The following is a 15379-nucleotide window of genomic DNA, read 5'->3' as shown; positions in this document are numbered from 1 at the left end:
CATAAGTCTATGCCCACTTTTATCAGGAGGTTGAGAATGAAAAGCTCATGAATGAAATGCCCCTCTCTGAGAGGCAGGTCTGAATCTCAACTGCCAAGTTCCCATAAGGAATAATTCAGAGCAAAAGAGCATCATTTAATAAACCATCTCACCAGGCTTGGTCACTTGTGCTCCTGCTGAAATAGAAACTTTTTATGATGTGAAATAATGCTTTGATTCTGAAATGAAGCAAGAGTTTTAATTTTCTGGATGTTGTTTTACTCTGTCAGATTCAGCATTTGTGCATGTGGTGGGTTTTTGGTTTTTGTGAGGTTTTTTGTTTTTCTTAATAAAAAGGAGCTGTCTTTCTAGAACCAATGTACCAGTATCCCTTCTGTGTGACTCTGGCTTCTCTTATTTTCTGATTTCTCTCTTGTTTTCTCAGTTCAGTTGGTCAATATAGAAGAGGCAGCTTTCCCTTTTTGGAGATTTACAGTTAAACTGTGTTTGCAGCCCGTTTAGCTCTGCATGCCACAGGTCATAGTTTTGACTGTAATATTTGCAAGATACACCATGAAAGTTCCTGTGGCAGGTAGAGTGGCCTGGTAAGCACACAGGACTACAAAGTTTGCATATGATTTATGGGATCATAAAAAAGAAACATACATTCTCCATCAGTATTTGCTAATTACACACCTGAGACTCTGGTATTTGTTTTTCTGCAGGAATTAATGAAGAAGCTGAATGGCATTCAGGTAATTTGTCAAATTTTCTATATTTTGGGGGGTGTTAATACTTTGATTTCAGAACTTGTTTTAAAATCCTGATTTGTATGTTTATGCCACAGAGAAAGGTGACACTGACTCTGGGTTTCCATGCTGAGTACATTATGTGTGGTTTATATGTGCTTTTGAATAAAATATTTTGTAATATATTTTGAATAGTGTAGGATTAACTTGCTAGCATCAGGAGTTTTTCTTTCAACATATGTGTTTAAACTATTTGTGTTTAAAGAACTTCAGAGTCGTTACAAAGTGGCCAATGAAAACAAGGTATATTAGGGCTTGAGTTTAAAAATATGTCAGCCTAAGTACATATTGCCTTCCTAAGATGAGCAATTTCCCCAAGTCTGTGCTTTATTTCTGTAGAAAAAGTAAAGACTTGCCCTTTTAACAGTCATTCTAAAAATAGCTGCACAGTTATTCCCATGCAATGAATATGTCTTTTTATCCTAGCATTGGATATTTTTATCCAGTTTTGCTGTATAAGCATTAGTTGCAGCTTCCTACATACTGCCACTTTTTAAAGCACTAATTGTTTTTTTCCTTGAAGAATGCAGAAGCTGTGCACTTCTTTTGCAATTATGAAGAGAGCAGAGGGAACTACCTCGTAGATGTAGATGGCAATCGTATGTTGGATCTCTACTCTCAGATTTCTTCCATCCCAATAGGTAAGAGACAATTGTACCAAAATGTTTTGTTGGTCCTCAATCTGTCTTTTTCTTATCTCAGGCACTACCAGGGAAGCTGGTTGATTAATTTGAAAAAACAGAGGTGACATAATGAACACCTTGCTGTGATCAGGACAGCTCACTGCTGGGTACTGTGTAGTGGTGGGTTTGGATAGCTGAAGGAACTACAAATTGAGTACCTACAGCTCTCTTGACATGCACAGTGGTGCCAGGTAGAAGCTCTAGTATTAATCTCAGCTTGAATGTTCAAGTTCCACAATTCAGGTTGTCTTTGTTGGCTTGGATTTGTGACTTTATGATTCTGTTACAGTATGTTACTGTTTTAAACATTAACAGCCATGATGTAGACATTTTAACATGAAATTATATCCTTCAATTAACATTTCTATCTCCAAAAAGTGGGGAAAAAATAAAAGGAGTGGGCCATGTGTACTGCAGCAGAATGAAAGAAGCCCAGCACTGAACTGTGGTGCTGACTGAAAGGGGAGGTGGCAGCTCATTTGTCTGAGGGAGCAGACACAGGGAAGTGCCTGGGAGGGTCAGCTGATGGCTTTGTGAAGCCTTTCAAGCAGAAGCAAGGCAGAAATGTGAGTGCCACCTGCGAGGCATACAGGTTTCAATAGGACTTCAGTTTGTTTGCTCCTCATCCATGGTTCCTCTCAACTGCTTAAAAATACACTTCTGCAGAAGCAAAAAGAGCAGAAGTGCTGGGGGAATTTAAAAGGTAGATCTTGTGCTATGTATAGAAATTGTGATGACTCACAATCATCCCTACAGGCCTCCTTTCCTGGGAAACAGGATGTGATGATATGCAGGTTGTTACCAAATTTTTGGCCTCTAAGACCTTGTGACTGTGATGGGTGTTCATTTATCCAGTCTTCTTTGCAGACAATGTTGTTGCTGTCCTGTAGCACTCAGTGTAATCATCCCAAATCCCTGCCATGTCTGTAGCTTATTTCCAGCACAAGCTCTCACTGCTTTGTATCTTTCAGGCTTCACTGAGGTAACTTGGCCACTGCTCATGTGGAAATAAGGGTGAGACACAGGAGCACAATGCTTGTGTGCCAAGGAGCTTGGATTTTAGCTTTCTAGGAAAGGACATGCATCAAGTGTTCATGGCTTCCCATTCTTCACACAAGAAATTGATTTGGAGAAACAGGTCTTGGTCATGCAGCCAAGTGTGCAGTCCAAAGTATGGAAGTCAGTGCTTACTGCAAAAGAATGAAACTGTACAGACAGTGCACTGAGGCTTTCTGACCTTCTGGTGCTGGATGGTGCAAACATACCTCTTTTAATATACTTTTGTGTATAAAATATTGAAGTATTTTGGAGGAAATATTTTCTTAATGGGCAGAAATGGGCAGGGGCTCTAGTTTACTTTCTCTGGTTGATTGAAACTGGTGACATAGGACAAGACTCCAGTGCTGTGACTGACCCTCCTAAGCCATGTGGTTCCTCCTTCACACGAGGCAATGCCTTCCTGAGGACAAGCGAGGTTTTTATCCTGGGGAACACATTCCTCAGTCCCAAAGGAGCTACTGTACAGTGCTCCTTGCACCTTCTCAGACAATGGCTCTGGGATGTGCAGGAACAAAGAGTAAATAGAAATTTAATACTTACAGGCTGACCTAAGTCTAACACACAACATTAATTTATATGTTTCAGTTGTACTGAATGGCAAGATTATCTGAAGATGCCCAGGTTACTAGTATTGGTGACAGAGGTAGGGCCTGGACTGGGAGAGCAAAACAAGATCACAGGGTGCTTGTTAGTCATCTGTGCTTATCTCTCTGCAAGTAAATCTAATAAAAACCTTTCATGAATCTGTCAGGACTCCCCAAGATTTAATAATGATCTGTTACACTCGAATATATTTATCAGCAGAGGTTGAGAGGTAATAAGTGCCTGTGTGGAGAGATAAGAAATAAAGTATAAAAAAACTCTAGGCAATGATGCTCTGGGCTGTCTCTTGCTGAAAAACAAAAATTAAAATAGTGTTTTACCACACTTTTATGGGCAGTTGTAGCACAGCACAGTCCTTTCATCCTGCATCCTGTCTAATAGAGTTAGAAACTCCATGGAGCCAGATGCAAGAGGGATATTATTGACATGTTTGCCAGGAAACATCCTGGAATAGCTAATGAAACAATGTGTTTTTCAGTGCTGGGAAGGTCTGCTTTGTTTGGGGAGATGCAGAGAGGTGTAGTTTGATATTATTGACAGCAGCCTGCTGCTCAGTTCAAATGATTCTCTGGGCTTTCTCCATGTCATTATTTTAGCAGGCTCTAGTTGTTTTTCCTTCTGCAGACAGGCACATTCATGAGCCTGGAGGACATGTACGTTCCTGTCACGCTGATCCAGACACACAGCGAGAGTGATGGAGCAGGTGCCCTTCCTTAGAGCCTGCTCAGTCCCCTCTGAGAGCACATTTGTAACACTGCAAACCCTTGAGTTGGTCATGGCACTGAAACGAATTAGTGCCTGTTTGCCATGCCAGCCTGGAGCTCTTTGACTTGTCTACCCCAGTTATATAATGGTTATTCAAGCATTTAGTCCTTCCTGGTGTTGGTTCCTGACTGTGAACCCACATGCCAGCTCAGCTTCTGTCACACAGCCTGACTGTTTCACAGCAGTCAGGCTTTCAGGATCCTCTCTCCTTTCACTGGGGCCCCTCTGAGGAGGCTCAGGGATGGAGTGTTAGCAGGAAGACCAGAACTCCTGGCCTGAAGTGAAGACAATGGGAGGTAGATGCTGTGTGGGTGCAAAAGGGTAAATCAGGAGTAATAGAAGTTTGTGTTATGTAAGAGAATGAGATCTCTTACACGATGGCATTCACATATGATAACACCAGCAACAGGATTGAAAGTTCTTACAAGCAACATCAGTGCTGATCCTTGAGCTTCCTAAACAATAGTAGCTGTGCTTTGGAGATTCCTAAAACACTTGATTTACTCTCAAAGGGGCTGTCAGTGGCAGTCCCAGGTGCAGTTCTCAAGGACACAGCTCTCAATGTGTCATTCCCTCTAGCTGAACAACAGCTCTTCCCATGACAGCAGATGCCATGCAGATTTAGTTGTTCTGTGTCCCAAATAGCCACTATTATTATCTTCATAATAATTTTAGCAGATTTATCAGCATGACATGCCACAAAAACAATGTGGATATTCTCTTGTTTTCAGCTAAAATGTTCAAAATTGAATTTATAATTGATTTGTTAACACAGTCGCCTAATGCTCCCTTGCTCAAACAGGATAATCAGGGCTGTTGTCATTCCACTGGAATGGGGATTCAAAGCACAATAAGCTTTTGTAACAAAATTACCGTGGTCTGACTTCTTGAGCAGTAGGCAAGATGAGGTTTCCAACTGTTTCTACAAGGAAATTTAAAAGATGATGTTAATCTCTGGCCTTGGCATTTCATACATTACAGATCAGACTTTAAATGAAATTTCTGGCCTCCTTCGACGATTTTTTTTTTTAACAGCAGATAAATTGGTTTTGCTTGTAAGCAAGCAAGTTATCCTGTAGACTATCAATGGATGTAATTTAAGTGCCTTCAATGTTTTAAAATTGAAGCTTAGTTTCTTAGTGAGAAGGATAAATTGTTGTATCTTTTTCCAAGCAAAACTTTGTCAAAGTAAGGAAATGGGTGTGCTACAGCTCCCAACAGCAGTGCTGTGCTGTGCCCTGCACCCAGAAAGGCTGCAGAGGGAAAAGAGCCCAGAGGTTTGTCCTACTTCAAAAGAAGTCCCATTATTAGAAGTTAAAAATATACAAATTACACACAAACAGTCAAGCATGAAGTTATGGTTATTCTCTAGATTATGCTTTGCATTACTTCATTGTAACCAGATAAAAAGAACTGTTTTCTTTCTTTGTTCTTTTTAATTAGGTTACAGCCATCCCTCTCTGATAAAGCTTTTACAGCAGCCACAGAACCTGGTAAGTGAATTAGAACATGAAGTACATGAAGGAGTTCTCTCTGTCCTTGTTATGGGCTTTCTCTTTTTTTCTTAGACTGATAGAGAATGCTAATGATTCAATTTAATGTATTATAGGATCTGCTTGCTTTACTTCTCACTAGATGAAAAGAGCATGGTAGTGTTTAAGAAGACACCAAAACCCCTGGGAAGTTTTACAAAAATTAAACATTTGGGTGGTGCAAGCACTTGATGTATTTGCAGCCACATTTAAATAATAGTTCAAACATACTGTCTCAAATTAACCGTTTTAATAATGTTTTCTGAAGATTTTTTGATCCTGAAAGCAAGCCCCAAACCTTGAGAGAGAATACAATACCTTGGACGTGGTGCCCTACATCTGGAATGCTCTGGCAAGTTTAGGGGTTTTATTGAAGGTGGTGACTGATTCTCATCTCCTAAGTGCACTCTAGCAGGGCAAAGAAATGCAGACATTTGAGTTCTCTGAGCTGATTTCCTTTATGGAGTGCTCATGTCTTCAGGTGAGAAATTCTGCTTTTCCCAGGACTAAAATACTTAAGTTAAAAAAAAACCACAAACAACCAACAAAATACCAGGACTAGAAATGCTGGAGTTATCAAAGGAATCAAAGGCAGATCTGGATATTTTGGAAGGTCTAATATTTATGAGTACTTACATTAACATATAAAGATGATTTCTGGAAATAATATCTTCACTATAATGCAGCAGTAGGCAAAGTCAGATTTCAAAAACAAAACCAAAAAAGAACAAACAAAAATCCCAAAACCAATTAAAAAATCCAAAAGCCCTGTTGCTAGTGGCAGTTGCTGATTTGCCCACTGGGGAAAGGCAGGTGACACTCGTGCAGTGAAGGAACTCCTCCAAAGTCCTACACGAGTTGCACAGCTTTGATTGGTATTAGCAAAGGATTGATGTTTTCCTGGTGGGACTTTTTATTTGGTTTGTTTGTAATGCTCCACATACCTCTCTGTAGCCAGCTATCAACACAGAATGTACATCTGTTTATTTGAGCCCACAGCAGCATGATGTCAATGTTCTATTTTTCTCAGTTCTGGGTGTCTCATTAACTACAAAAGAAAAATAAGCTTTTCTGCTTAATGGGAAATATTGTCAATTGACTGTGACAGCCCATAATCAAATTCACAACAAATTTGTGTCAAGAAAGTCAAGTAAGATTTCTCAGCTACTGAACAAAAATTTTATGTTAACCTGTCATTAACATCCTTGCTTAGGTTTTCTTTTAAGCCTGAGTCTGTTGAAACAGTGTTTTGGAAGTAAGACTCAAACAATTGACAAAATCCTAGCTTGTCCAGTGTCTTGTGTGATACTTGGCTTTCCCTAAGAATCCTGATGAAATGTCCTTACAGGTGCAGTGTGACCACTTGCACCTCTTGCTGTGCCTCACACATCTTGGAATGAATGAGTGTTTGTGTTGAGGAGGACTGAAGGATGCTGATAAATGTGCAAGCTTCAGCTGCACTGAAAATATGAGTGTTTTGGGGGAGGCTGTGTGTCCCCTCTGGAGACCCATTGAGCCTTGACTTATCAAAGCTCAGCTGTTAATTTCAGCCATTATTTGTTCAACAAGAAAAACAACAAACAAAAGAAAAGGGCAAATAAAGCTGCTTGGCAGTTGGCAAATTTATTGAGCTTGTCCTTCTCTGAGAAAATTTAATTTAAAATAAAGAGTAGCATGGTATGAATCAAATAAGATTAGCCACAAAGACTAAGAGCAGCAATGAATCAATTTTAATCCATGACACAATTTAAATTAATTGCATAAATGTGACATTCATCTCTGTTAGTGGACTGGGGAGGCTGAGGGGCTTCTTCCACAGCTGCTCCTTAGAAATCCCTGTGTGGGCTGCAGACTGCTGTTCCTGACACCAAAATTACCTTTCCCAAAGGTGTGACTCCTGATGTGGCCAGTTCACAGCACCGCTGAAGTTGGAAGGGACCTCAGGTGGTCTCTTGGCCAACCCCCTGCTCCAAGATGGGTGGCTGTGAAATGAGACCAGGGTGCTTGAAGACCTCCAGAAGAGCAGCCTGTTTCACTGCTTCACTCTTCTCTTCCTGCAAAACCTTGTCCCTATACCCAAATCAATACTTCTCATGCTTTGATTCATGCCCATGGCTTCTCAGCTTCCATTGAAGAGCCTGGCTCCACCTGCCCAGTGTTCCAAAATGGTCTGTCTTGAAGCTGAGTTAGGATGAAAATGCTGCTATCCTAACTGAATTTAACTACTCAAACTGAAAGCCAGTAATAAAGATTTAAAAGCATATTTCCTGTGTGTAAGGAAAATGGAGATTGAGCAATTAAAATGGCAATATTGAAGAGGAAATGTCAGTGTGAGTTAGCATGCACCTTTCCTAAGGTGTCCTGCAAGAATAAAGTAGTAAGGATTAGACAGAAAAACATATGGTAAGGCAGGAATAGTAGTCCCTAGCTTAAAACTGCTTGTACCATGATACAGACTTCTGCCTGGTATTTATAATTGGAATAAAATGGAACTGCTTTGATATCAACATATTTTCCATGTGATAGTAAGACCTAACAATTCTTCTTCCTTTGTTGTTTTAGAGCACTTTTATCAACAGACCTGCCCTAGGGATTTTACCTCCAGAGAACTTTACAGAAAAACTGAAGGAGTCTTTGCTATCAGTGAGTTTGAGATCCCTGTGGACTGATCACTATTATTATCATCACTGTTATTATCACTTTGCACTGTACTTGTGCTCAGTATTTAGACAGTAATTTTCTGTCTTTGCTGACAGGTGGCTCCTAAGGGTTTGTCACAGGTGATGACCATGTCTTGTGGATCCTGCTCTAATGAAAATGCCTTTAAAGCCATATTCATGTGGTACAGAGTAAGTAAAACATGAAGATATTTTTGTAGGTTTAGATGTAGAAATGCATACTCATAATCAGAATTGTTATTGCAAAACAAAGGGATGCTTGGAGGTTGTCTTGCTCATTATGTTCTTTATATTCAGTCTAGTATAAAATGTTTATTAAAATGTCTTTGTCTAAGCTTTTACTTTGTTGTCAGAACTTCAGAAGTTATAATGGAAAGGAAATAAAGAAAATGCAGATCATAGTCAGCATGTGAAAGCCATAGTCAGGGTCTTCCTTGACTCCAGTGTTGAATACCAGCATTACTGGTTTGTCCTTCTGCCATAAATGCTTTGGTTCCAACTACAGGAATGTTAATGTTGGGTTATTTGGGTTTTTTGCAGAACAAGGAGAGGGGCCATAATAATGTCACAAAAGAAGAACTGGAATCTTGCATGATTAACCAGGTAACATTGGTTCTTTACCACACCTACAGATATACCTCTGGTTTGGGCTTGGAAGGGAAGATTGGGAGGAAAAGTTTGGTTTGCTACATGTGAAGTGGAATTTGGGCTTTGTACATTTAGGAAGTGGTGAAATACAGGCTGCTCCCAAAAAATATCAGGGAGTCATCAGGAATGCATGGGGGTGCAGCACAGGGGAGCCCCAGCCTCTCCTCACTGAGCCCCTACAGCCCCAGTGCCACCCCAGGCACAGCCACCCCGTAAACATGTGCTCCTAATTTGTGTAAAAAGGGGTGAAGGCTGAAGGCTCAGCCTTGTCTGAGCTCAGCTGTGCAGTGATGTCAGGCCCCCACATAAAACACCAAGGACTCCTCAGAGTTAATGGTGGGTTTGGGAGCAGGGGCAGGTTTAGGGGGTGACCAATGTACTTGTTGAAGGGCAGGCTGTAACAAGGGGATGTGAGCCCCTTGCTGACCCCACTGTGTGCTCTGCTTGCAGCCCCCTGGCTGCCCTGACTACGCCATGCTCTCCTTCATGGGTGGCTTCCACGGCAGGACCCTGGGTAAGCTGTCCCTTGTCCCCCTTCAGCTCACTCTGCTTGTCCTTAGACACACAGTGCCAGTGGAGAAGCTGCAGGTTCATTAAGGTTTGCCTTGGAAGCCCCACCAGCACTGAATGTTTGAGTGACAGTAGGAATTGATTTTAAGTTTTTTGAAAAATTCTTTTCAGACAGGCTCCTATTTTCAGTCTAAATCTGCAGTTTCCTGTCTGTACTCATGAAAATCTAAGTCCTGGGGTAAAATCACCACAAACATGTTGTCACTCACTTTTACTGGTTTATATCAGTTCAGTCCCTGTTCTAAGCATGTTATGTGAGAGTGCTGTAACTGTGAGCTTTGTGAGCAGTTGTCTTTGGAGGGATGAAACCCACCTTGTCTGAGCTACCTGTCAGACTGCCAGAGGTTCTCCTGCTCTTCTGGAGTGCATGTGCAAACTGATGTTTAAAATCTAGAACAATCCATTTAAGCCTGATTAAATCCAATTACCCAGTATTTCAGAAGACAGTAAAAACACAGAGCAGCTAAGAGAATTCTACAGTCAGGCCATTTTTCACCTCTTAGTAGCCTTTTTTCAGCATTGTTACTGGATGGGTATTATTTTAATTTTTCCCTCTCTGGGCTTAGGTTGCTTAGCTACAACTCACTCTAAAGCAATTCACAAACTGGACATTCCCTCACTGGACTGGCCTATTGCTCCATTTCCAAGGCTAAAGTATCCCCTGGAAGACTTTGTGAAGGAGAATCAACAGGAAGAAGCCCGTTGTTTAGAGGAGGTAAAAAATTCCCTGGCAGCTTTCTGTTGTTTTTGATTTGAAATAATGAATAGTGTTGGTAGGATTAGTACTTTTCACTAATAGAATGTTTTCAGGGATTGGAACAGGCTGTGATTGGACCAGCATTCACTGTTGTTTACAGTCAGACCTTTCTCCCTGCCAGCTTACTGGGAGTACAGGGCTGCATGAGTGATACCAAAGAGCAATTTCACCCTCAGAACTTCATTGTACCTCAGTGAACTCGTCTGCCAGCTCTTGCCAAAGGGCCAGGGGCTGAGAGAGAGCACAGTGTGGATAACCCTCTCTGCAGAGAGAACCTCTAACAGCATTTCAGCCTTTCCAGCTTTTCCATGGCAGCTTCTGGACCTGCAAGTCCACTCAGCCAAACCTGCCTCACATCAGAGAACACAGAAAGCACAGCAAATGGCTTCCCTGGGACTGCTCCAGGGTAGCTTTGGTGGAGAAATGCAATGCTGGGAGCTATTATTTTAAAAATAAACAAACAAACCAAAAAGCCAAACGTTTTCTTAGCAAGTTTGTCCTTGGCTTGGTGGTTTGGAAACCATTGCTGTGTACAGCCTGCAGGGGCTGTGGGCCTGAGGGGGATTTCAAGCACAAACACACCATTAATTGCAGCAACTGGCACTAGGAGGTTAATGAGAATTATCTGTCAACCCCTTACAACAACAGCATTTCTGCACTATTTCATCTGATTAATTTTAATATATGGGAAGTGGATGACTGGAAAAAGGGAATTTTCCAGATTACCTTTTCTAATACATTAGCAGAGTTTTACTTTCTGACACAAAATTTATCCCCTTCCATATCACTTAGGTGGAATGACAGCTGTGGCATGGTGAGCTGCAGTGGTGCTCAGCACTCTGCTAGCTGAACCTGGCTAGAGCTTCACAACACTGCAGATAAATGTGCAACTGGTTACAGTGTGATTAGGACATGATTTAAACCCATTCAGGAACAAGAAAGCAATGTTAAATGCTGGAGGAAGCATTTGTTAATCCTTTTTGCCTCTTGGTACCTTTATAGCCAGGAATGTCCATGCAAAGTTGAAGTTCTGATGGGATTTAATCTAGCTGGGAGGAAACGTACAAATGTTCTGGAAGGAGGATGTACCATAAGTGTTTGATTCACAGGTGGAAGACCTGATAGTAAAGTACAGGAAAAAGAAGAAGATTGTGGCTGGAATCATTGTGGAGCCCATACAGTCAGAGGGAGGGGACAATCATGCTTCAGATGACTTCTTCAGAAAGCTGCGAGACATTGCCAGAAAGGTAATGAAACATTTCCCTGGGCACTCTGTGCTGGCTAAAACGTGCACCCACACATTGTGGGTGTCTCCAGAGGCTTTGCCCTGCCCCAGGCTCTTGGAGGGTTTCACAGGCCCCCTTAGCAGTAGTCAGGGTAGTTATGTACCACATACAAGCAGTCCCTGCTCTCTTCCATTTGATTCATACCTAATGGCTTCCTCTGCCCAATAAATTATAGTCTTATTTCAAAGTGAGAGAGAAATTACTCTGTGATTCATTAGCTATGAATTTTGCAGGTGTGTTTTTTAAATGATCATGCTAGTTGGTTGAGGAGGTTCCATTTCTGAAGAAGCAGGTTGTGAAGAGTATAAATTTTTTAATGACATTTTTTTAATTGCAAAAAAATGAAGCTAAAGCACAACTTGAGTCCAGCCATAGTTCTGATGTTCCAATAAAACAATGGAAAGAATGGATGTCTTTGTATTTGGAATGTAAAGTTACCCAATTAGAAGGTATGACCCTCTGTAATACTCCATGCTTTTTTTCACCCTCAAAACACCTGTGTGCTGAAGAGATGCTGCCAAAAGTACTTACCCATTGTTTTTAAATATAGTATTATGATATAGCTTGCTCTCCCTGTCACAAAGTTTGGACAAAATAGTCCTTCACATAAAAACCCCACACTGCCAGCTCACATGAGTAGCTCTTTCAGCAAATGTCTGAAAAAGGCAATTTGTCATGCCCCCAGAGTAACCAGCTCATCCTGCTGGCACTGCCTCTGTGCCACATAATGCCCAACTCTGACTGGGGGCAGAGAATTCGTATTTGAAACAAAGCCTCTAGAAATGACACTCTGCTTCCATCAGGGGCTTTGAAAATACTTTGCTCCTCCCAGATGTTTTCAGGTATCCTCTAGAAATGCTCAAGACTATATAAAAACATGTATTTGATGAGTATGGGTAGAAAACAAGTTTCTAGTGCCTTCCTGAAAAAACACTTGAATTTTTAACAGTGAAATCTGACACGAGTGGCATTGGTGGGGAGGTTGGGGAGTGAAGGGAGAGGAAGGAGAGGTGTTGCCTGTGATTGGCTTGTGTTGATGTGTTCACCAAGGGAGGATGTGTTCTGCTTTGGGAAGGAGGGCTCACATTCCCTGCTCCTGTGTCTGTCTCTGCAGCATGGCTGTGCTTTCCTGGTGGACGAGGTGCAGACAGGAGGTGGCTGCACAGGGAAATTCTGGGCACACGAGCACTGGGGCCTGGATGACCCAGCTGATGTGGTAACATTCAGTAAGAAGATGATGACAGGAGGATTTTTCCACAAAGAGGAGTTCAGGCCAAACGCTGTAAGATTTTTGATGAAACTTGAACTCTGTGCTAGTTGGTGACCCTGAGGAATGACTGTAACATCCATGGAAGGGACAAGGTTTCCTCCAGCAGTGCAGGCTCAGCTGGATGGGGCTGCTGTTTTACAGAAACTTGCTGTGTGCTCACACACAGTTGTCATCACCTCTTCACTTTTATGCCAGTTGTTGTCAGTCACCAAGGTCATAAAGCTGGTGGTGGGGAGAGAACTGGGTTAAGCCTAATGGAATACTCTCAGTACAAAATCCAACTACAAACAGATACCTTCTCCTGTAGGGCAACTTGGGAATTTCAGAGCTTGTATGTCAGCATTACAGATTCTGTCAGCAAGATTTCTTCTTTGCATTAATGACATTTTAGATGTAATAAGTGAAAAAAAAAGTCAAATTAAGAGGAAGAACATAAACCTTGATGTAGAAGCCTGTAGAGATGATGGTGATTTCCTGTCATCTGTAGCTGTGTTTCAGTGAGATGTCAGAGTAGCAAGACAGGGTGCACTAAATGAGAAGCATGAAGTAATCACCCTGTGTTTCAGCTCAGCAATGGGGTTTTGCTTCATAACACAACAGGGGAGTTGGTGAGATTAGTGCATGCCTTTTCATACACCACATGTTTGCACTGCCAGTGTGATGCCTTGCTTTTCTTAATTTATAGTGACTTGCCTGTTAACGTGTTCCACAACGCTTTTTCCACTCTTTGCCCAGCCCTACCGGATTTTTAACACCTGGCTTGGAGATCCATCCAAGAACCTTATGCTTGCTGAAGTCATTAAGGTTATTAAAACAGAAGACCTTCTAAACAATGCAACCCACGCTGGGAAAGCATTGCTGACTGGGCTGCTGGATTTGCAGGTAAACATCTGGAAGGATTTTGTAGATAAGGAGAAATTTGCTGCTGAAGTAGGATCTGACCTCATCCAGTTTAAACACTTGGACTGAGGAACTCCAGCTGGGGTCTAGACCATTATATTAACTTCAACACAGGCCTGAATAAATGTGTCCCATTTGGAATTGAAGTAAACTTTCTTTTACTGACTTGAAAATGCTGGGTTTATGTAGCTTAATCCAATATAATGGGTGATACCCAAAATATCTGAAGGTATGTACTGCAGCTAATTAAATTACTTTGCTAGAAGGTTTTGTTACCATAAGCAGCTGGTATTTCCTTGTCCTAAAGTTTTTTTTAAAGGAAGGTGCTTTCATATTCCTTCCAATTCTGCTGGGCTGTTAAAATAAGAGAATTTTATCTTTCCATACCTTGTTTAAGGGAAATGCCTTACAGCTTCTACTGTGGAACTCTACAGACAGGCATTTAAGGATAGACTTGCAGGTGCTCACCTCCCAAAGGCATTTTGCATAGACTAATCCCAAAAACAGTCTCTGCTCTCTCCACACCTTTAAGACATAGCAGGCAGGAGAACAGAAAATACTATAATCTCATACTTTGGAGGGCCAGAATACAACTAGTCCTATCCAAAAGATTGTTCTTCCAAAAGATGAGGATAGTGATTAAGTGATGCAGATGCTAATGGCAAGTATGTCAGTGCAGGGTAAGAAGAAGCTGGTTTCTAGCCCCAGTGCAGATGGTTTATGCTCAGGTTTTTCTGGAGTCCACTGTAGATGTAAATAAGGTGCATTATGCTCGTTCCAAAGAATATTTTACTTGACCCAGCTCATGGGTCAGATTCATTCTCTCTCCCTGCTTTGTGTTGGGCTCTGCAGGCTGAGCAGGACATGAGGCCATGTGTGCCACGCTCCACTCCAGTGGAGCAAAGAGGCAGCAGGGTTTCCACCTGGCAGAGCCAGGCCTGCCACCAGGTGTCCTCTGTTGCAGCAGCTGCCATGTGCTTGTCTCTCCTTTCTCTGCAGGCTCGTTACCCCCATCTCATCAGCAGAGTGAGAGGAAGAGGAACATTCTGTTCGTTTGACACTCCAAATGATGCAACTAGAAACAAGTTAATTACAATAGCCAGAAACAAAGGTAAGAAATGGTGTGTGTGGATGAGCTTCACGTGACAAACAGTAGCGTTCATATGTGGAGGTATTGCTTCACATTTTCCTTTTCATATTGTGTATGAGTATTTCAGTATCAGAGGACAGCAGTGAAATGACAAAGCTGGATTTAGACTTTTCTGGAAATACTTACTGTCAGAGACCTCAGAGCAGTCTGTTGCATGTTGTGTACATTTACCAGTCTCTGCAGGTCTGAGGTTACTGGAAAAGATTTGTGTAGGACATGAGTTTTTGTAAGATCAGGTTCAGAGTCCTCTGCAGTGACTTTAGTTGCCCATAGAGACATGCTTACTTCTAGAAACAGGAAAGTTAGAAGATAGTTAATGTAGCTCAGGAAAACAGAGGGAGAAGAATGATGAATTTTATAAATACATAATTCCTATACCTAGGAATACCTAATGATAAAATGCACGTGCCTAAAATGGGCACAGATCTACAGTGACAGCCCTCTTTTCCCACAGAACTGCCACCAGCTGCAGACAGGCCCAGGTATCAAGAGGGGAACTTTGGGATCCACACCTAACATTCTCTTTGAATTTAACTGTGTGGGCCCCATGTTTGCTGCTGTGTGTTTTTGCTGTTACTCCAATCTCTTGAAAGAAGGCAGGGTGCTTCTAAACTGTGGTGAAGCCAAAATTTTGGAGTGTAAAAGACACTATTTCTTGTTCTTGGAAACTAAGCCAGCAGGGAGAGAAGG

The 15379-nt window shown here is 41.7% G+C and overlaps 1 protein-coding gene across 5 annotated transcripts in view; it reads left to right on the top strand.

Annotated features, from left to right (window-relative positions):
• ABAT (4-aminobutyrate aminotransferase) overlaps positions 1-15379 on the top strand; it is a 48377-nt gene that overhangs the window by 30241 nt on the left and 2757 nt on the right. For 4 of the 5 annotated variants that reach the window (XM_014894511.2, XM_014894518.2, XM_088174469.1 and 1 more), the window contains exons 4-15: positions 705-734; positions 1312-1429; positions 5342-5391; positions 7993-8073; positions 8187-8279; positions 8649-8711; positions 9207-9270; positions 9893-10041; positions 11193-11330; positions 12484-12651; positions 13375-13521; positions 14539-14650. In XM_014894511.2, coding sequence (XP_014749997.1) covers positions 705-734; positions 1312-1429; positions 5342-5391; positions 7993-8073; positions 8187-8279; positions 8649-8711; positions 9207-9270; positions 9893-10041; positions 11193-11330; positions 12484-12651; positions 13375-13521; positions 14539-14650 — 1213 coding nt within the window. Of the gene's footprint in view, positions 1-424; positions 585-704; positions 735-1311; positions 1430-5341; positions 5392-7992; positions 8074-8186; positions 8280-8648; positions 8712-9206; positions 9271-9892; positions 10042-11192; positions 11331-12483; positions 12652-13374; positions 13522-14538; positions 14651-15379 lie in introns of those variants that run through there. The other variant, XM_088174470.1, reaches the window with a different exon arrangement.

The sequence above is a fragment of the Sturnus vulgaris genome, chromosome 16 (assembly GCF_052056855.1).
Source record: "Sturnus vulgaris isolate bStuVul1 chromosome 16, bStuVul1.hap1, whole genome shotgun sequence".
Classification (NCBI taxonomy): Eukaryota; Metazoa; Chordata; class Aves; order Passeriformes; family Sturnidae; genus Sturnus; species Sturnus vulgaris.
This window is presented reverse-complemented; position numbering and strand designations above follow the sequence as displayed.